Here is a 22,682-nt window from a genome sequence, read left to right on the forward strand (position 1 = left end):
TAATTAGAAGCGCGACGTTCTCTCTTCGGTCTCTAATATACCTTCGCAGTTATAAACTCTATTCTTCCTTCAAACATTGGCAGATATACTTTCCTACAAGTCGTACCTCCCAGCATTCGCAGTTTCGACGATGTTAAACCCGGCTTTTAGACCGTTGTATAAAGTATACCTGGAATTTCCTACCTAACTATATTATAAACGATTCATCATAGCTATACCTGAGTAGAAACAGACACCAAGATACGAGCTGACGAGGCGGTTTCATTATACAAAACGTGTCCAGACTTCCGAGTCATTAGTTTCAGTTATAACCGATTCTCGTACGTATAACTGCACACCTGTTATTTAAGATATATCGTATAAAGATTATTTCACGCCACCTACACGAAGAAACCGTTATCGTATCTCGTTTGCCGAATATAAGTAAATGACGAATCGACCGTTCCCCTTAAAACATCGACAAAGTAAAAGGACACCTCATATTCGAAGGAAATCAATCCATCATCGACGATAATTGCGAAGATAAGTATAATAAGGTACAACAGAGTGTGCAGAGTTATTGCACAACCAATGAACCGGGTTAATCTGAAAGTTATGTATATACAATAATAAACCTGTACGTACTGCACATGCCGCATTGTAAAAAGTCTTCATATCCATTCGTGCAAACGTGCGCTTACACACACACGCACACACACAGGCATAAAATGGCAATTTGCGATGGATGTCAGGGCTGCGAGGGCTGTGCATGGCAGTCCAGCTCAAACGGTCTTAATTAAGCCCCATATAGCATGACGATTTACTCTGTTCAGGCTAAAAATAAAAGATAGTCGTAGGGTAGGCTATTATTTCAGCTGTTATAGGCCACGGGAGTTCGCAGAGATATAATACGATGGTGAACGGAAACCGGGAAGCTGCGCCTTCGTTAACTGATAGTCCGAACCACATATTTTCCATATTGCAGCAATGCAAGTGTCTTTACATGCGGTTAAACCTGAACATAATTATTTCCTCTTATTCCAGGATCTTCGATGACAATACTGCCGCCACATGACATTGCAACGTCAGATTGGGAAACCCTTTATTCTTGATCTGTACATGCAATTGTAACTGAGAATGATTTTTATTACCCGTAACAAGTATTGCTGCTGAATGAATTACAACGAAATCGGAGAGAGGGAAATGAAAAATATGGGTCAATCGACGCGGAACGATTCAAATTATCCTGATATACATACCTATATTATACTTATATTGCAGAGGTATAAAAACTTGAAGTATAAAAAAACGACTAAAGTTGGCACATTCTCGGCAATCCTGCAATACCGAGGAAATAGCACTGTTATACTAATATGTAATTAGTTAAACGGTTGAACGAACATACGTCCGTCTCTTCGAGCCAATTATAAAACCGGTAGCATCGGCAGGGCAGCAGTAGCAACATCAGCAAAAACGAAGCATGTACTCAGAGGTAGGCCGTAAAAAGTTCCGCGCTTTGCCATAATCCATGCAACACCGAAGGTTGGTTGAAACATGATCTTTCCTATTTGGTGTAAGGAAACGAATGAAATCGAATGAGGTTTAAAGGATCCTAAAAAGGGACCCGGAGCTGTAAGGATCGAGGTATAGTATAACAAAAGCCGACGAGAGACGGATCCTCGAGTCCGAAATGGCAATGGTTCTGAAGTTGAACAGGTTCCGTGCATGGTTGCGGCGTATTCACCGAGCCACAAACCTTGACTCTGGTGTGGTACAGCGGAAAGAGCAGACCGGCCACCAGCAGCGTGGCCATGTGTCGGAGCAAGAACGCAACATCACGATTTCGTGTCGAGATGCTGCGGTCGCCGTTGCGGAGGCAAGCATGCGCGCACTCACGATCAACGGAATAGCTGAAACGACCTGGGGAGGATAAAACCTTCCACGTATAATACGTAATATTGGATTACGCCTGGCCTCTACGTGCGTGCATGTACGTACTACATACATACCAACATGTTATATATCATAAGTAGTACGTTATACGCATGCGACAATTTTATCGCGTGAGATGCGACGAGAGAAATGAACAATTTTGAAACGACGCTATGTATCAGAGGAATGGTCTATACCCTGGCTTGTTCAAAATATCGTCAAATGAGCGAGGTAGCACTTTTAAGTGGTTCTTTTGAACCTCGGTTTCGTCAGTTTTTGTTTCAACACTGATTGGACTGTACTAATTGTAAATTGGATAGGGGAATTGACGTCGTTTATTACGTGACAGTTTCTAGTCGAGGAAGAAGCAGCTTATTATAATTATCATACGTACGGTTCTGCAACAAAGCAATACACGTATATAGCACTAACGGATACTTATGTGTGTAAATGTAAATTCAGACGTATACGTATAAGCGAAAATTCGTTTTCCAAGCATTAAAAATCTGTTGTGTTCTTAGCGCGATTAGCGATTCCTGTACTATTGTAGGCTTACTATAAATTATATTAATTAAGAGTTTTCCACCGCTTGTACAATAATATCGCACCACTGTTTAAAAAGAGGCTTCGTGTCTACCGAGAATTTTCAAGGTCGAATAGAATGAAGAAAATAAAAAATAAATTGTACAAAGAGTATATATCAGAAAACGATAAAGCGGAAGAATAATTCAATATTGCAATGAAAATCATGTGCGCGGAACATCGCTTATAAGTCGTTTTATTTGTCCAAGCTACGCGATAATTGCGGTTATCTCCCGGCAGTGGATTTTAATAACAACAGAGAAGAGGAAAGTATAAGTTGGGGAAATATATCAAATTGCGGTCGATGTAGGTATCCACTCGCCACTTATAGCAGTCTCACAATCAGCATTATTGACAGCGGTTGAAATTGACCGAGAAAAGTCAAGTTTCTGTACGTGTGAGAATAAGAAATTACCAACGGGATTATACCCAGCGACGTGACGATCAGTTTATACATATATGGAACTGCAGAATAGGATAGAGGAGGGGAAAAGAGGGAAGGAGGATGACAGACGCCTCACGTAGTAAGAAAGGATTGAGGGGATTCCCATGCCTTATTGCCACAATGAGGTATTTCGAAAAGGGCAGAGAGCCGCAGCGTATGCTAGGTAATGAACGCGTCTCATCCCCTTCCCGGCTTTCCATGGAAGTTGGAACACGAACAAGGAAAGAATCAAGATGGCGTCCGGCTCGGGCCCTACGGTCGGAGCCGTGGCAGTTGTTCGACGGGCCCCGTTGGTGCGACACGCTTGTTGTCTCTCCTCGGGTTTATAAGTGCGTGCGTCAGTTGGTTTGGTTTGATTTATTTGTTTTATTTCTCTCTTAACTTCAATGTAACAACGACGCGACTGGGAATATTGACGGAAAGAAGATAACCGCGTGTGTGTGTTTCTTGCAGGGAAATAGAAAAATATCTTGGCGCCGTACCTCATTTGAGCTGTAAGGATACCCACTCTGCAACATTTTACTATAAAAGTATTTTATTACTGCCGCAGGGCTTTTGCCTCTCGAATCTCTTTTCGCCGTTTGCCTTCCGAGTCTCGATTCATTTGTTTTATTTTGTTTTGTTTTGTTCTGTTTTATCAACGGATACGCGACGCTTCTTGCGCCGATTCTCGACTGCTTATAGGAAGAAAGGAAACTGACGAAGTGAATTTAGACAATTTACACCGACCGGCGTGCGGCGTCTGTTCATTTCTCTTTCTCTCTCGCTCTATCTCTCTCATTTTCTTTCTTGTCTCGTACATATTCTCTCGACCGACAGACGACCCTCCTACCGCGTCTCGGTATTTGGCTGCCTGCCTTTCTGGGTTTACACAACGATACAGAGGCGAGCAAACCGGTCACCCGGCTATCTTGAAAGTCGTATAAAAACGAAAGTTGAGTCAATTCCTGGAACTGAGCGTACTAGTAATCCATAGAAATTCGACGCACCGGATGATTCGCCGAACGCCGAATCAACATTCGGATCAGTAAATATCGAGCCATCGGTCTGATAAGATTCCGCGGAATCTTAAAATTGGACAATATAAAGAATAAAAAAAAAAAAATTATCTTTCAACGTAACGCGAGTGCAGGAGATCGTACGACTGTGTTATAAAGGTCGCGACGCCCACGAATTTCGTGATTAGACACTGACGAGCTGCGTTCTACTTGTGTTAGTTCGCGGAATGTTGACACATGCTTCGAACAACGACAGCACGGAATTAATCTATACGGTATTTTCGATATCTTATCGATTATCCCGAAGATTTTGGCACAATTTTCTCTTATTGTTACGGCTATACTCGTTAAGGAATGCCGCTTGGTTAATGGTCGGTACCGTTTTCCAAATGGATCGAAAATGGAGCTACCGAATAGACCTTTGTGCTCTGAACCATTGCATAACGTCATAAAGAATTACCTCAAAATAGGAAGACGGAAAAATGAAATTTGTACGAAATGAAATAGCGACAGCTTGTAGTTAACAAATCGAAGTGATATCCGCATTTCTTCATACGTACATACATTCCGTAGTATACGTGTGTGTGGAATTTCATAATGCTCGTTTTTCTCGCATTTGTTTAATGCAAATTTCGTGGAAACCGCATGGCAAACGTTTCCATGTTTAGGCATAACGTAATAAGCAGAATACCTCAAGATGATATTATTGCAATTATAGTATACTTTATTTTTTCTTGGTTTTGTTTACTAAAATGTACTCCACTTTCGTCACACGATACTACATCCAATGCGAGAAGGAAAATCATAATCTCGTCTGCTTTGACGAATGGATTTGAAAAACAGTACAACGATAATATTCCGGTCGGTAAAACAGGGGCGTAAAACTCCGCCTCAAACAAAGATTGAAGCAATCAATTTCAGCCGGAATATACAATTACGTTAGAAAAATCTGTTAGCCACATGCGGAGAGCGTAGAACCGTCGCCGGTTTATTGTGCCGCACTGCAGGCGTAATGAATACCGTTTTAAACATACATATTGCAAACATCTGCGATTATATAACAAGAAATTGAATTTGTTCTGTAATATGTTTATTAAGCACAGATAGCTCGTTCCATTTCGACATGTTTTTGCTTCAACGATATTAAGGTTCGATATTTAATTGTGAGTAGAAAATTTTCGCTCTCTTTCTTCATTCTAAAATCATTTAATGATAATTACTGTCACATCTTCCTGTCGGCTGTGCATAGGATGTAACGTATATTATCAGGGACGACATTTTTCCGAGGTTGAATCATCTCGCAGTGTATTCTGACGTAGATATGAACTTGTTGCTACAGCAGCTCCCACCAACAGCAGCAGTTTATGTCCTTTCACTCGAGATAAGTTTACGTCGCTATTATTATAATACCCGCTTTGTTCCTGATGCAGACAACAGGAGATCATTTACGTAAGCTGTAACATTTTCGATAAAATTTCGCAGCGAGATGGGAACAACGACGCGCGTTATTCCCAGAGATCCGTAAACAGTTACGAGTAATAAGTATCCGAGTAAAGCCCGATGATGCCGGTGATCGAAGGAGTAAATTTAATCTGAACTTTGCGCCAGTTTTCTACAAATATGTAAAGAATACCTGCAGGAATAATAATACGATTTGCGTCACGTTTACACTAAGCAACGAAACTGATTTCTTCTTTTTATTTTTCCTCCTTATTCTTATCGCGAAAAAGTTTGTGCAAAAGATTCAAAAATTTTCTTATATTAATGGAGCAATATTACAAGACGTTGAAGAACCTTTTAAAGTAGAAACATTTTCGGTCTACTGGGAAGTATTATACGAAGAATGAAACAACGACGAATGGTCCGTAAAACACGCTGTGATTGACCCCTGAGTAACGGCATGCGCTTTGAGTCAACTTGTACCAATTTACTAAATAACGAAACTCTGGCCGTATAACAAGTTTCATCGGACTCTCTTATTGAACGGGTCTGTTTATGTGGTACGTTTTAAAAATCGAAACGTCGAGAAATTAAATGTGCGTAGATAGAGAATGTATCTTCTCGTGGTAAAGGATGATTTGAAAAATGATATAACGTTGTTATTGTGACTTGTACGTTTCAACATGTTCACGATTCTTGTTTCAGGGTGTAAAAACGATCGAAAATGGCGGTTTTCAGCCTGGTCTCGGCTGTAGCTGGGTTCGTCAAGGTTCGATACTTGATCGACAAAGCTGTAATCGACAATATGGTGTTTCGGGCTCATTATCGAATCACCTCTGCAATTCTATTCGTCTGTTGCATCATCGTCACAGCGAACAGTTTGATCGGTGAGTAAACATTTCGCACTTTTTATTCCTAATGTTACCGAATTGAGTATATCTTAACAAAACTAACGTTGCATCCAATATCACAGGTCTGTAAACAAAAAAACTACACTGGTTTTTTTTTTTTTTTTTTCTTACACTGTTTTGTTAACGATTTTTAACCACCGACACCAAAAAAAATTGTCAAAAATTCCATCGCGTTGGGTCCTTTCTTGAATTCGTGTTTGTGGTTTCATTTAGCGCAAAACTCCCGTTTAACTCGAAATCTGATATCCCATTCTTGTTTCTGAAAATCTTATGCATAAGTGATTTCTTACTTCAATTTAATATGTATTAAAGTGAGACTCAAAAAAATAAATAAAAACAAGGGAAACAGAAATTGGAAAACGGAACCGTAATCGGAAAAGTATCAAAGAGAAGAAGAAATGGTTTCATAGGGAAAAAGAATGAACATGAAATGTCAAGTACATTTCATCAAGAAATATTATTTAGTTCATTGTAATGAAATGGTGATTTTTTCATCACCGCTTTTTTATGCGACTGTACGTGATGGAGGGAAATGAAAGTAATTTTTGGATTCAGCACACTCGAAAACATAACATTTACCAAATACATCCAGTGCAGCTCAAGTGAAATATTTTTTTGCAGACCTATGTTTCCGAAGAACCGTAAGTTCCTCGAGGTGTTTTGACCAGTTGTGATAATCGAGATTTATGTAATCATAATCGTTAACGGTTAGTGAACGACTGAACAATTTTCGTCAATTTGATTTTCAACCCTCTCCAGGTGAACCGATAAATTGTATATCGGATCCGTCGGTCCCGGGACACGTGGTGAACAACTATTGCTGGGTGATGGTCAGCTACACTATTCCTGGAAAAAGTCTCAAGCCTATACCCTCGGACACAGCGCATCCAGGTCTCGGTCCAGACACTGGCGATAGAAAGTATCATTCCTACTACCAGTGGGTTCCTTTCATGCTATTTTTCCAAGGAATACTATTCTACATTCCACATTGGATGTGGAAACAGTGGGAAGAGGGCAAGGTCAAAAATATATCCGAGGGAATCCGCGGCGCGTTGGTGGAAACCAAGGAGGAACGATTGGTCAGAACGAATCGGCTAGTACAGTACATGTACGAAACTCTACACCTGCACAACAGTTATGCAGCCGGATATTTCTTCTGCGAGGCTCTCAACTTTGTCAATGTGGTGAGGCTTCTTTTTTTCTTTAAACTCTTTTCACGTTTATGCAATATTTAGCTTTTAAAACGAAACTTGGAAGAAGCTGGATGCTAAATTTACGAACGATTTTCCGTTCGGGTTGCATGTAATTTATAACTGTTCTTTTGATTTCAGGTTGGGAACATATTTTTCATCGACACATTTTTGGGCGGTGCGTTTTTGACTTACGGAACGGAAGTGGTTGCGTTCAGTAATATGGATCAGGAGAAACGAAGAGATCCGATGATAGAGATATTCCCGCGCGTGACAAAATGCGATTTCCACAAATTCGGTCCGTCCGGCGGCGTTCAGAAATTGGATTTCCTCTGCGTGTTGGCCCTGAACATTCTCAATGAAAAGATATACATCTTTTTATGGTTCTGGTTTATCATTCTGGCCATTTTTTCGGGAATCGGTCTCCTGTACAGTATGGCTATTGTTCTACTACCGAGCACTCGCGAAGCCATATTGAAGAAGCGTTTCAAATTTGGAAGCTCCGCCGAAGTTAACGCTCTTATCAGAAAGACTCAGGTGGGCTTTGCAATTGGTTGCTAGTTTTCACATTTTTTATTTATCCTGCTTTGATCATCTTCAAATATGTGATCCTGTAATTAACCCATTGATTATGTTTTCAGGTCGGAGACTTTCTGCTACTTCATTTCCTTGGTCAGAATATGCACCTCTCAATATTCAGAGAAATTTTGGAAGAATTATCGCGTCGTTTGCACCTAGGATCTAGTAGCGGAGCTTCACCAACCTCTGTGCCATCGGCTCCGAGTACTTTAGAAATGTCTCCTATATATCCGGAAATAGAAAAGTTTGGCAAGGACACGGAAATCTAAACCATGTGATAAAACATTGAGGTAAATTGATGCGAGAAGAGCGCCTGGTTCTTTTTTGATTTGATTGGGAAGGTGAACGAAATTTTGTTCAATCATCATCGAAGTACAGTTATCTTCACTTCGATTTCAAATTCAAACACATATTTTCTTTAGTTCGACTTTTCCTTACAAAACAATTATACGTATCGCTGTAAACGATACGTGCTAATTAAATACGAATGTATCGATTGGATGGGTCTATAAATGATTTCGATTTAATTAGATTTCATAGGATTATTAATAACGATACGATTATGACTTATTATTTTGCTAAGGTAATGATCTATCTTTAAAATCGCTCCATGAACAGTTATTTTTATAGGAACGATTGTCTTACTCGATTTTCAATTAAAACGCTGTTAAAAGTGCTCCAAGTATTTTTGCAATTTTGGTCCGCTTTACGTGTTTGGTAGGAAAAAAAATCCGATGTTTTGTTAGCATCCGAATGCTGTAGTTACTTCATCTCATCGTTGCTAAACGATTTTTTACAATTGCAACAGATGATAATAGCGGGGTGAATGAATGATTAAACGGTCTCGAATACATTAATAATTTGTTTAAGAGGATGATGTACGGGCGTGCGTCAATAATAAACAATCGATCGCGATGTGAAAGTGTAGAAAGAAAAAAAAAATAACAATTAAATAAAAATGCTTTAAATCTAAGCATTGCGTCGACTAAAACAGGCGTACAATGAGTTTCGTCCTAAGCGCGATATGAAATTTTGCTCTAAATTAATTCGGTTCCTGTCTTCTGAACAAAAATATTGATATCAAAACATCACAAATATCGCGTTTATAAGTTTGTCAGAGCCATTAGAGATTTTCTTTACTTTAAGTTCATCCAATCATCACTTCGACATTTTATCATTACTTCGTCGTGTATCAAAATGAGAATCGTATACTCCTGTAATCCACTAGAAATTGTAATTGTACATTTTTTAAATATCGCGTAAATACTCTAGGCTAATTTCGCCTATGAAAGATAATAATCTATTCACAAATATTAGTATTAAATTTACTAGTGGGCTTTATTACTGGGTAACTTGCTCGACGATTCGTTTCGTTTTACTCTTTATCAAATTAAATCTAAGTAAACATCATTTCAACGGATTACCGAAGACGCGTTTTCCTTTCTTACATCAGGCCTTCTAATTTTGAACCATAATCTCATCACTGTCATCAAAACTCACGCATAATATCTGATAAATATCAACAAAGAGAAGGAAAAAAAGCGTTTACTGTTTTCGCAGTATACGCGATATAGTATATAAAAGTATTATACATTACAAAATATATTGCCAACGGGCAATTATACTTCTGTAATTCGGGATAAACGGCATACTATCTACTGTGACTGACCTGGATCGATATAATATAAATATACACACGTTATATATATTATTAGAACCTGTTTTCCATTTATATGTAAATCTCATCTGAAGCGTTATAGCCTATAAAAAATGTGTAACGTTATATCTTGGATAAAGTATAACCACGTATTCATTCCTCGAGAATAACATGTATACAGTTTTTTTTCTCGTTGCCTTTTTCTTTATTCAATTGCTGATTAAATATCGTTTTGCAATTTTCCGCAAATATATATATATATATATATGTATAATAACTAAGCAGGTTTTCGTGTCCATGAATTTTTGTATTTTTTACGTTAAACAACGATTCTAGCTAAACAAACACAGAGAGAAGAATACTACGATTATTTTTTTAGCAACTAGATTAGAGTATCGTTGAATATAAGGATTCATCTTCATTACACGAGTGATATACTTAGGTAAATATAGTTGTTGAAGTAAAACTCAAAGAAGAGAAAGGAATAAACTAAAATAAGAGAGACGTGATCGATTGGGTAACGCAGAATTACTCATATCGAGAAAGTTTCGTATAGAATTTAGTGATATTAGCGTATGATCTTTGATATTTTACGAGCGGAGAAAACAATTGTAATACTATAATAACGCTCACTTGTAAAAATCGCACGGAAAGTGAGAGAAAGACTGCCAGTTTGTGCAACGCCTTAGATAGCTATAGATATTATATTATAAAATTATATACATGTAATAAAACACCGACAAACGAATGAAAAATTAGATAATTAAACAAAAAAAAATTTTTTTTAATTCAATAAACAGAATGCTTGTAACTTACCGACGGTTTATTTCTTTCTATGTGTAATAATTCATTTGGAGCGAAGAAGCGGCGAATCAATTTCATCGGCTACAGTAAAATAATGTGAGAAAAATATCGACTCACCGATTTCCCCAGTCCACTTTGTTGATGATTCGTAATTTTAGCTCCCGAGTTTGATCGCTCGTCAGCGTGCCGCCCAAAAGTTGCCGTCTCCATTCCAACAATTCTCGCATCACTTTTCGCAGGGTGTTGAATTTGTACGTTTCTCTTTCCTGAAAATGATTTTTCATTTCGAATTACTGAATGTTAGATATGATCAAGAACACACGCAACAAAAGGCTGGCACTATGCTTTGAGCCATTTTTTCATTACTTGTCGAGACAAGTAATAATTTTCGGCACGGTTGAAACGCGGTACGTAACGATAAATAACGATATTTATAGAACTTGGGATGCTAAAGTATAGATCATACACATAATAACAAGCGTTTTTAGAGTGGCCATGAGCCAGCCCTCGAACTTGATGTTCGCAGACTGCAGGTTCGAAGTTCATGGAGAAAAAAAAAAAAAAGAATAATATCCAATTTGGATTCCGAACTTAAAATTCAGATTCGTGATTAACGATTTTAAAACCCTCGGTTATTACATGAAAATATGAGGGTTTTTAAAATTTTGAAAACAGAGAACGCACCACGTATAGTCTTTTCCAAATTCCTCCCCATTCTCTGAGTACCAAAGTAACTTCTCGGACAACAGGATCTTCCAGAGGGATAACCGATTCGAATAATCCTTCGTTCTCGATTTTGCAGGCTTTCAGCTGTACGTAAGAACTTGGAAAAATCCCTCTGACCGTCCGATTTTTTGTTGTGAATCCCCGAAACCATCCTGAAAACACAATAATTTTAAACGTACTTTATAACACATATGTGAGTAATTTGCGAATCGAAATACGATTGCGGTTTGTTCAAAGCAACGAATCACTCTAATCTGTTTCATATTTGCAAAAATCATGCCGGTATGTATCGTGTTTTTTTTCAGCGCAACATTATCATCCTCAACTTACCAGCGCATTCCTCCAAAATCTGGACAGTCTCTCCAATTTCCAATGGCAAACCATACCGCGTGTCTCCTCTCCAGTTATAGAGGGCTGAAAATTGATAGAAAGGAATTTGAATATAGCAATATGAACATGTGAAAATAATTATCATTATTTATACTTCGTTCATATTAATTTCAGTTTTTGTCAGTCTTTGATATTATAGAATGATCTGAAAAAAATCACAGGTTCTTTTTTGAACGCGTTCAAGATGAAAAGATAAGATTAACGAAATCAAAAACGCTCAGGGCCGATTAATCGCACGTAGAGTTGGCATGAAATTCCCTATGATGCTGAATGCCGATTATAGCTGACCAAGAAATTGCAGCTAAGATAACGAATGTAATACGAGTATCGAGGGAACAAAGCAGACAATTGCAAAGACGAATATAACAATAATATTTAGCCGGTAGGAGTGCAATAATGCAACGAACCGCAGATTTGAATCATATTTTATGTACGTACATAAAAAAATATAATTTTTTTTTCAAATAATATTTCTCCATACAATATTATTATTTTTGCTATTATTAATATATAGCGCATTCCATGACATCTCGATCAAGATTCTACGTCGATATCTCAGATTAGCTTCATAATTTTTCGCATGAATGTACACGACGAAAAACGCAATCGCAATTTTTCTGCACAATTTTTCGATCCAGCAAAACTATTTATCTGTAGTACGATTAAAAAACTTGAAACAAAAACACGAAAACCCCTACTTTCTAAAATCTCTAAATAATTCAGAAAAATCTCGTGAAATAAATAAGCAAGATGAAAAAAGAAACAATTGTCATTACCAAAATTATATTATTACTATAAAGAATGAAAATTTTTGTGTTTATATTTATATCAAAAATGCAATCGAATAATAATAATATTTTAATTTTCTAATTCGTCTTTCGAAGTTATGGAATCTCCATCTTCTAATAAGTGTCAAAATTTTTCTTATACCTCACAAGAATTTTACCGAACTTTTATCAGCTTATAGAAAGTGCGGGTTTCTGTTTCATGTTTTTAAATCATACTTCGTATATACACTGGATTGACAAAGTCTGAAAAACATTGCGATGGCGTTTGTCGTCGTGTACTTTTAAGATAAAAAAAAAACATTGACGTAGAGTCTTGATCGAGATGTCATGGAATGCCCCATATGTACATACATATACATACATATATATAATATATATATTTATTTCTTCCGAGAACTCTTGACGTGATAAGAACTAAAGTCACCGGAAACGCTTAACAATGCGCGTATGACACAGGCTTCCTGCCTCCGTCGCTCCTACGCGAGATGCATCTCAATGAGCAAGCCGATTATATGTGAATGTGCGACACGTACAAGTCCGACATACCTGTGCAAACCGTACATACATGCATACACACATTGTACGAGCGGTAGAACTGGTATAACATTCTACGTTCCTTTTACTGCCGCGAGTTTTTCCCCCTCGACGAACGATGTGAATGATGAACTATTTTTTTTCTCTTTTCACGTCTCCTCGTTCCGTACCGCAAAGTCTACGAAATATTTCGGTATTCCCGTCAATTAAGAAATCCACGATGGAGCGAATTTTTCCAAGAATTTCTCACCGTATTCGCCGAACTGTGCGATCATCGTGCGGCAGCTTCTCGTTTTCTCGACAACGGAAATACAAACTTGATCTTGAAGATATTTGGAATTTTTTTTTTTTTTTTTTTTTTTCAAACTATGAACGAGAAAAGGTATATTAAAAAAGACAACTTCAGACTCATTATTTTCATTACCAATCAATTATAATCATTTACACATGTATATTATATTATTATAATAATCGAAGCGTTGTTAAATCACTGAAGAATTTGACAGATCTAATGGATTTAAAAAGATTATAGGAAGGTTTTTTACCGTCTATAATCTGAGAACCGTGTAATCTTTTAATTTGTTCCCCGTTTTTATTCCACCGCATGTCCCGAGAATTTATGAAGTAAACGTGGGTGAGCTTTTTTTTTTACTACAGAGCAAATTAACCAAACTGTTATACAGCTGGTGCCCTTAATTTATACCTACGCAGAATTATTACGTTATATATATATATCTCAATTCAAACCTCAGATACATATATATATATATATATATATATGTATAGAATACAAGTGTAATTATAATTGTTTTATATCAAAGCGTGTGAAGATTTTTATACGAAAAGAAAGACTTTTTTCGCCACGACTTTTGTGTCTATTGTGAGTTGAAACCGTCCCTAGGAAAGTTTAGAATTTTGAAACACGGCGTGTGAAAATTCGGACATTGAACTCGTATCAACGACGGAGCTTTGTGTCAAGTTTTCCCATTTCCTTGCGTCGCCGCGACCGGAAGAAAGCTTTCAAACACTTGCCCGGCCTTAATTCCATATAAAATACGTGCAAAGTTCGCGCGAGAGCTCGACAAGAAGAAAGAGAAGACGAAAAGGACGAAGAAAAAGAAGAAGCAGTCGTAGGAACGAATGCCTACAGATACGTATGAAAGTTAGGTTCTACAATTTCTGCATTTTTGCGTCAAGCGAGGAAATTTCTCCAAGACAGAAATTTACAGAACTAAAAATCTTCGATCATTCGGGATTTCGATATTTCGGATTTCTTAATTTTCTCATTTTTGTATTTCAGAAATTTTAACTTTTCGGAGTTACGCCCTCGTGGCATTTTGTCCTTTCAGAACTTTGAGCGTCGCCTTTCGGACCATTCGAAACTTTGATGTTTCGTTAAAGTTGGATTTCGCTACTTCAAGTTTCGCAACTGAAATAATTCGGAATTTGGCGCTTTTGGAACTTTTGAAAATTCTGACTTTTAAACCCGGCTCAACACAATACTATTAAAACAATTCCTTTGGTTTGCAGGACGTTGTTTTTTTTTCCTTAATCCTTCTTTCATACCTTGAAAACGTTTCAAACGAAACATTCTATTGCACGTTAATATATATAGGTACAAATATTTTCGATTTAGAAATCGCGCTTCATTTTTATTCACGATTCAATAATTACATGTTGAAAAAAGAACAAGGAATATGATTTCTAGTATAATAAAGAGACAGAGAGAGAGGAAATCGTTCGGTTTTAAAGTATGATTTCCGCTTCCGAAAGGGAAATAAAAATTCGTTTTCATACATATGATAAATAAGAGAAAAGAAGACGGCGGTTGCTGATTTTGCAAACCGTGTAATCAAGTTACCGCAAACAAATTTCTCGCAATAAAACATTTTCGCTAATTAATATACGGCGACACCGACAAAATGTGGCTGCGAATGACAGACGTCACAAAGCCTCCTGTTGCCTGATACGTCACACTATCTTAAATGCGTATAAATAAACTTGTCTGGTCATTTTTAACAAGAAAAACCTTGAATACAAAACTCGGTACAACGTTTTATTGTTTCCATTGTTCGTTAAACAATCTCGCGAATAAAGTGCCGAAATGATGCGTGGCAAAGTTCAGGACGCAGATGAAACAACGTGGTTACCAATAAATCATATTTTACTACCATTACGAATACGTTGAACTTATTATTCATATTATTCGTGGTTGTAATGCCTGTTCTGCGAACAAATTGTACGCATTATATACGTCGATAATACAAGTATATTACACAAATGCATGCTGTATCTGAAATAGTTTATCGTACGCATAGATTTGTAAACGCATCTCAACGTTACTCACGCGATTTAGGTCATGTAGTATTCCTACCTTTACCGACCGAGCAAACTCGCCCTTTTATCTTTCTATATTACGAACAAACAACCGAACGGAAAGGGTTCAAATTTGTACTTTTGTAACGAAATTCAGGAAAGTTACTCGTATCACGAAAATCGTCCAAAAATGTGTGGTTTTTTGACACGTGTTACTATTCCCACATTTCCCGCATTTCAGGGGCCAAAAAGTGCATAGTTGAGATACTTTGCGCAATTCCAGAAATAATGCGGAGTAAAATGAGCCATCGTAAGACTGTTTTCAAGCAATATTGAGAACTATAAATTACAATAATTTCGTAAATAAAAGATGCTCTCAATCAGCCATTTTTCGACGATTTTCGGGATATGAATAACTTTCCTAAATTTCGCTAGAAAATAGCGATGCACCGTCGTAATTTGACACCCTTTTTGTTCGTTTGTTTATTCAATACAACAAGAAAAAGGGTGAGTTTGCTCGGTCGATAAAAGTAGGAGTACCGCGTGATCTTAATAATTGTACGTACACTGAGAAAAATTTCATTTGTTACAGTAACTAGAAAAATTGAGTAAAACAGGTATCGTTAAAAAAAACTGTTTGAATATTGTTGGAATAGTTGGCTTGATCGCGCCGCAAAGAATGGTGAATAAAAAATCAATTAAAGAAGGTGAAAAAAACGCAGAAAATAGGGAAAGAATCGAAGAAACAGATCGAAGCATCTCGAACAATAATTCCGTACGTGTCACAAGCACTTTTGAATCAGTGTGTACCTCTATTCGGTGTAAAGATAAGATTGTTGTAATTCTAACACCTACATTCGACACCTTTTGCCATCACAATGCAAGTTTAAAGTACAAACACATGTCATTGTCCGACACGTTCGACGCGTTGTCTTTTATACAAACACGATATTGTCGAGTTCGTTCGTTCGTTCGTTCGTTCGTTCGTTCGTTCATTCATTCATTCATTCATTCATTCCCAGTCATCGGCGCGGTGTCTTTGACCGTTGACACGTGACAGCTTTATGATTGTATGCCCTGCATAAACGTGCCCATAGAACGAGAATCGGAAATTGTACCTTCCTGCACGATTATGTTTATTAAACTCATGTCGGATGTTTCATTGATTATTCCCGGAGCTGTCAATTTACGTATCCGTAGTTTACGCCGAAAATATAAGTTCTTGTTGACGCTGTCTTCCGATGTAGAAAAAATACGAATCTTGTGAAATGTTCAGCATCAGTTTCACCATTTCGTGCTTTGGAATCGTAGCTTACCAAGTTTCATTTTTTACTCTTCAGGACAGAATCTTGTTATTTATTATATATACATATATATTTATACAGGAAGGTACAATTTCCGATTCTCGTTCTGTGGGCACTGTTTTGTTTGTATTCGATGCAAATTAAAATACCGTTTTTACGCTTACTGAACAAAAAGTCCGTAGTTATATCAAACGAAAAAAAGAAACAACGTCGGCTAACGTACCAGCGGTATTATTCAGTAGAATTTGGAGCAATTATACGGTTAAATGTTTAGCAACAGGTTTGATGAAATCTGTTTACACACCGAGTCGTAAATTTCAGTCCAATTGCTGCAATTATAATATACAAATCTGTATACTGATGAAAAATATTGCTGCATGCATAACAACTGCAGAGGAGAATTAAAAAACCCTGTACGTGGCATTGTTTTTTAATATATGTATATGTAGCCTTTTTAATTCTCCTCTTCAATTATAGTTATCGCTATAATTGGCGTAAGCTCTGCAATTATAATTCACGTTGTTCCGTTCAGGAAAGCTTTACTCGCGATGGTGAAATTCGATTTCTGGGCGTTACATCCTTCGTTCGGTAAAAGGGAATGAATGCCCATGCAGGCAGGGGGCCCAAAATGCCGAGGGACGGTCCCCCACGTCGAGAACGAGACGTAGGTCGAGTCGTAGGGTGTCGAAAATGTGTATGTGCAGGTTGTAGTTTAGGGTATTTAGGAAAAAAATAATTTGCAATTTTCCACCACCGGCACACCCTAAAAAGTTTATTTAGGTTAAAAGAAAGGTTCTGTCAAAATATGAGCGTTCTACGTTGCGTGGAAGATCGGGTTCAGTTGATTTTTCACTTTTATACATTTTTCCACTGACAGAAATTTTTAGTCACCGCTCAGTCCTAAACTATTTTCAATTTTTACTGCAATCGACAAAACATAGTTCTACGTACAAATTGAAAATTAGTTTTCCAGCTGATACCGGAAAGTCTAGTATCCGTTACTCTATATAACATCTAGTCTCCGTTTGACGTTTGATAAGCGTATTCAATGACTTTTTAATTATTAATACAATCTCATAAAATAGTTGTAATTTAATACGAACTTTTAATTAACGAGAATAAGATTCCCGTTTGATACATCGTTGTGTTACGGATCGTGATCTTTGGGTTGAATATAAATGTCAGGAAAGAAATAATAACCGAAGCGATACAACGTGTTTCTTCCCAAATTCAAAAAAAAAAAAAAAATGTTACAAAAAATGAAAAAATCAACCGAGCTTGATCTTCCACGTGACGTAAAACGCTCATCTTTTTAAAAAATCTTTCTCTTAACCTAAACAAACTTTTCCGAGGGTTGCCGTAAAGGAAAATAGCAAATTGTTTTTTTCCGAAACACCCTATCGTAGATATCGGGCAGAGAGGAAATTTCCCAAGTTTTCCCGGGTACCCAGGGCCTCGGGAATGAAATCAATAACTCCCTTCGCTTTTCGAGAATGAAACAGAGAGCGTCGTAGTCGCCGAGGGGAGTCGAACCTAGCTGGCTGCTGCTCGTCGGCGTAGGAGGGTTGAATGGACCTCGGTGTAAAGGGGAGCGGTTTAAATGAGCCCAGCAGACGTAAACAAAACAGCCGAAAACGTACCAGGCGTTTCAACTCCCGAGAGTCTCGATTACCCCGAGCATTTTTCATTGCTACAATGTAGGCAGGCACACTTCGATGCCAAATCGTCAAGCTACGCGTATTATTTCAAGAGAATAATAATTAAAAAAAGACCGGAAGCGCCATTTTTTTTTTTCTCCACGGACGATGTCAAGCGATAAAATAATGAAACTGTGCAGTTGAAAAAAAAAAAAAAACCAGTTTTTCTCCGTTTTTCTTTTTTGTCAAACCTCCTCTACATTTGTTGAAACAGACGGATTTTTTTTTTTTTTTTCCACCTTCTATTTTGAAAGATGAAAAATTGGACGTATTGTGCGGTTCGCTTCTTTGAAAAATCTTTACAGGGAGCAGAAAGGTTGGAGAAAAGAATTTACGTGAACAGTAAAATTGTACTATACTTCGAGAATGTTATGTCAAAATAAGAATAACATTGCGTATGAAAATTGAAAGTGCAATTGAACGTTCTGAATTATTGTATATATATACCTGTAAATTTTTGCAAATTTTTATTTATTGATATAACGACAGCCTCTGTCTAGATTCCACAGTTCAAAAAGATTCATCGTTTCAGGTAATATCGTTAATTTTGAATATCAAGACTGGCCCAACATTTTCAGAATTTTCAAATGAAAAATTGAAATTCTTCAGATATATGTGTACCTATCTTTCGTGTCTATAAGAATTGAAATAATGAAAGAATAGAAAAGTTTAATCTACTATTTCAGATTATATATTATCTTTTTCTTCGAGTCCTCGTTATACGAAATTCAGGTACGTCAGAGTGTTTTTGTTTGAAACTGAATCACGCCACATGATGTATGCTATAAATATTTCACTGAAATTCTAATATTAAAAACGACGAGAAAGTTCGTGTTTAAAATTTCAATTATTCCAGAAATTCGACAATATCTCTTTAGTTATTCACGATTTTATTCAGGTAAAACAAAAGTCTCAGATTAATCTGGAATCCTGTAATTTTTTCAGCCAATCCTTCAGTCGACAAATGATCGTAAAATTTTTCTTCTCTATCCAAGTGATTGATTGGGAAAAAAAAAGTCGACTTTCGTTCGTTATAAACATTTCTAAAACGTCTCAAAAATCTCCTCTTATATATAACATCGTTTCAGCATATATTTTATCATACTTTTACCCACGCGGTGAGGATGCATCGAATCTTCCGAAAAGAGATTTCTGGTTTTTATCACGTTCAACAGTCTTCGCAGGTATTCGTGCCATAGAATAACGATACTAAACGTACTGCGCCGTGCGGTTTAAACGTCGCGTTGTAGGTGGCTAACCGAATTAGTATTTAGTGCAAGGCGCGTAGCGTAGGGACGTAGCCACGTGCGTGGAATTACAACTTGGGCGTAAAGAGAGAGGGAGAGAGAGAGATAGAAAAAGAGAGAGGAGCTATCATATACATGTAATAAGGTAGGTAGGTAAAACGTAGCGTTGTTGAATTAGGAATTTTTAGGAAAAAGATCCGAAACTCGACGCAGGGGAAATATAATCTCGGGGTAAAATCTGCCTCCCTCGAGAAAAATTTTACGGTTGTACTGCGTGGAATTTCAAACAAGGTGCAGTATTACTGTGAATTTCAGGGTGGTGACAATTTTGTTCGAATAAAATTCCCCGACTTTTCGACGTAAAAAAATTCCGAATTCACCGACATTTTCCTACGAAACTTATTCGTAATGTTGGGCAGCTTTTATGACCAAAAGCTCCTTGAATATATAACTTTGGATCTTAGAAACACGTAGTATTAACTTCGTTTCGTACAAACAATTAGAAATTGAACAAATATACCGTTTACGAAAGTTAGCTGAAATGAATTTACGAAGCATAGCTAAACTTTGAAACCGACTTATAAAATACAAGTACGTTTGTCACTGTGGTCCATCATAATTCCCTAAACTTTTCCCGGTTTTTCTCCAACCTGGAACTAAAAACGATTCCGGGGATCTTCAATCCCTGTCTATTATTCCGTCCGTCCATGCGATTTTCTCCAGCTCTCTTCGCTGCTGCCCTGCAGATACTACGCTTTTACCGTACGCTGCAGATTTTCGCGTGAAAGTTTAAAAATATCTCTCAAAAGTGTTCGTTGGCACGCAGCTGTTACACGGTACGCATTTCGGCGGTGTATGGATATTATACGCGCATTATACACATTCCAATTAATCCACACGCGATGGAATTCGACGACGCATTTTATAATTAACATTTGCAAACGATGCGATTTAATCGGAGTGTATTTATTATACGTGTACGCGATCAGTTCTAATTTTTTTTTTTTTTTTTGGGGGGAGGGGGGGGGTGGGAATATTTCGTACACGGTATATAAGTATAAGCAATATGCACGTGTATAGTGGATTCGTTGCGTAATTCTTCTGACGTGTTGTATATACGTATACGCAATGTATTCTTCTCTTTTCTTTTTTTGCTCGATTCTTTTTACCTGATCGTAAGTTATTCTCTCAAGTGACGATGCAGATTCTCAACTTGAAGTTTGTTAATCTATACATACGTCAAAGAAATGAAAGAATTTTCATTTCGCGAACAACAATCACGGTTGACTTATACAAGAGTAATACAAATTTTTTCACGTGTTCGTATGGAAAACGAAAAGATTTGGTGTCGATGCAATAGAGCGCCGTTGAATCGAAGGCAAATATCAGTTATCAAGTCAAGGAAACAAGAATAGAAGTGTCAATACCCTGAATGCGACTTTGAAGCTTCCGAATGAAGTTCCCTGACTATTTTTCTAGGGTTTCAAGCTCTTGTAGCTCTTGACTCAGTGGGTAAACAAGATTCAACGAATCAGCGATAACAAATCGTGCCTGACCTTGCCCATGCAGTATTCCGTTGAACAGAAACGCACTCCTTACGATTACTTACTTATCTGGCTAACAATAAACCTACTTCTGTCCATCCTATCCCAGAACTACGATGTAGGACACGTTTGATACGAGATATATGCATAGAAAATTTAAGAGCAGGTTGACAATCTGATTATTATCAATGACTGTTCATCAGCTGCGGATAAGCAGAAAAATTTAATCTTCCGGTGGTTTTTCCAGTAGCGTAAGATAGCCAATTATCGATACGCGACGAGACTGAAGTTAGTAACTTTATCGTAAGGAAACATTGAGATAAGAACACTATTTTCTTAGTTTAAAATTGATTTTTAAGGAATCAAGATTGTAAGATATGAGTATGTTTTGTTTGATCGCGGTTTACCGAATTTCAAACAGTTCCAAAATCGCGAAATAACGGTTTTTCCTCATGAATCGTCACGGTAATGTTACTAACTTCAACACGATGTGACACGCGAGCTGGCAAGTACAATAATCGCGTGGCCCGGAAAAACACACGCTACCGAAATAATTAACGCAATTACGTGTGCGATAGCGATGCGAAGTCCCGCCTGATGTACGAGTGTATTAAATTCGAGCGAGAGTGGCCGCGTACATTGTCGTGATGAATTGCGGTGAGTTCGAGCAATTGCAATGATAATTCGAGCCTCAAGAGTGACAGAGGCCGTCGTCTCTCCTTGTCAGAGAGGTTCGATCAATGGATGAATGGGCCTCTCGCGTGCACGAATACGCACACGGGGAAAATTTACGCACACGCGAGTCTAGCGTGCGGCTAATCCGCCCGGACGAGGTGATGTGACGGTTTTGAGTCTGCAGAGATCGTTACGTAGGTCGGCGAAACGAGGGGATGGAGATGGGAAACGGACGCGAGAAGATTTGGATTCGCGGATTTTTAATTACGGAACTCTATAATACCGACAGCGATCGTCGAGACAGAAAACAATTGACAGCTCGGCGTATCCGGCCCATCTATCTCTCAGTATGTCCGTATTTCGTACGTTATTTGACAGTTTCGAACTGGACGAACGAAACGCGTCAAGGTTTTGTTGCACTGTTGTTAGACTTACCAACGCCATACTTCGTCGTCTTTGTCGGTGTCCACATCTTGATACTCGATATCGGACAGGCTACATCCTTTAACTTCTAGCTTGTTACGAACATTTTTCTACCGTGTTATTCTATCACGCCGATATTACCCTCCCGAGATATTCGAAAACACAAACATTGGGTGTGTGCTGCTGCCACACACCACGCAGCAGTTGCCCCTCGGCTCCGTTCAGCTCTCGGATCAACCGTATGTCCAACGATGTTGCACTCGCGGTCCAAGATGCGGCAGCACTGGCTTATCCAATTCGATTCGATCCTCGCGTGCTGCCATCCCTCGCTTCATCGAACAACCAGCGTCATTCGCTTTGTGCGTGGAATTCGAAGCGCAGGATAGTCCGACGGTGTGATGACTGAAGATTTTTTCAAACTTCTTTCGCTTTTGCTTAAAGACACTCAAATATTAACCAAATACGGAATTTCGCCATTTCGAACTTTGTGCAAGAATGATATTCCGGGAAAAAATTGAATT

General features: G+C 37.8%; 2 protein-coding genes across 6 annotated transcripts in view; one reads left to right on the forward strand and one right to left on the reverse strand.

The window, feature by feature from the left end:
* Positions 1-22,432, reverse strand: part of spg (dedicator of cytokinesis spg) — a 33,544-nt gene extending 11,112 nt beyond the window's left edge. For both annotated transcript variants that reach the window (XM_046623685.1, XM_046623684.1), the window contains exons 1-4: positions 22,174-22,432; positions 11,574-11,657; positions 11,202-11,395; positions 10,635-10,783 (exon numbers count right to left, since the gene is read on the reverse strand). In XM_046623685.1, coding sequence (XP_046479641.1) covers positions 10,635-10,783; positions 11,202-11,395; positions 11,574-11,657; positions 22,174-22,210 — 464 coding nt within the window. In that variant the 5' untranslated portion in view covers positions 22,211-22,432. The remainder of the gene's footprint in view (positions 1-10,634; positions 10,784-11,201; positions 11,396-11,573; positions 11,658-22,173) is intronic.
* On the forward strand, positions 1,830-10,528 carry Inx3 (innexin 3). Of its 4 annotated transcripts, none has more exons than XM_046623691.2 (5): positions 1,830-1,969; positions 6,082-6,263; positions 7,047-7,471; positions 7,619-8,014; positions 8,119-10,528. In XM_046623691.2, the coding sequence occupies exons 2-5, from the start codon at positions 6,101-6,103 to the stop codon at positions 8,323-8,325; spliced, it is 1,191 nt and encodes a 396-aa protein (XP_046479647.1). In that variant the 5' UTR covers positions 1,830-1,969; positions 6,082-6,100; the 3' UTR covers positions 8,326-10,528. The 4 variants fall into 4 exon arrangements, with proteins under 4 accessions (XP_046479647.1, XP_046479643.1, XP_046479646.1 ...); XM_046623687.2 differs by lacking the exon at positions 1,830-1,969 and adding an exon at positions 3,186-3,432; XM_046623690.2 differs by lacking the exon at positions 1,830-1,969 and adding an exon at positions 3,977-4,211.
* Positions 22,433-22,682: the final 250 nt, after the last annotated feature.

This window comes from Neodiprion pinetum, chromosome 4 (genome assembly GCF_021155775.2).
Source record: "Neodiprion pinetum isolate iyNeoPine1 chromosome 4, iyNeoPine1.2, whole genome shotgun sequence".
Classification (NCBI taxonomy): Eukaryota; Metazoa; Arthropoda; class Insecta; order Hymenoptera; family Diprionidae; genus Neodiprion; species Neodiprion pinetum.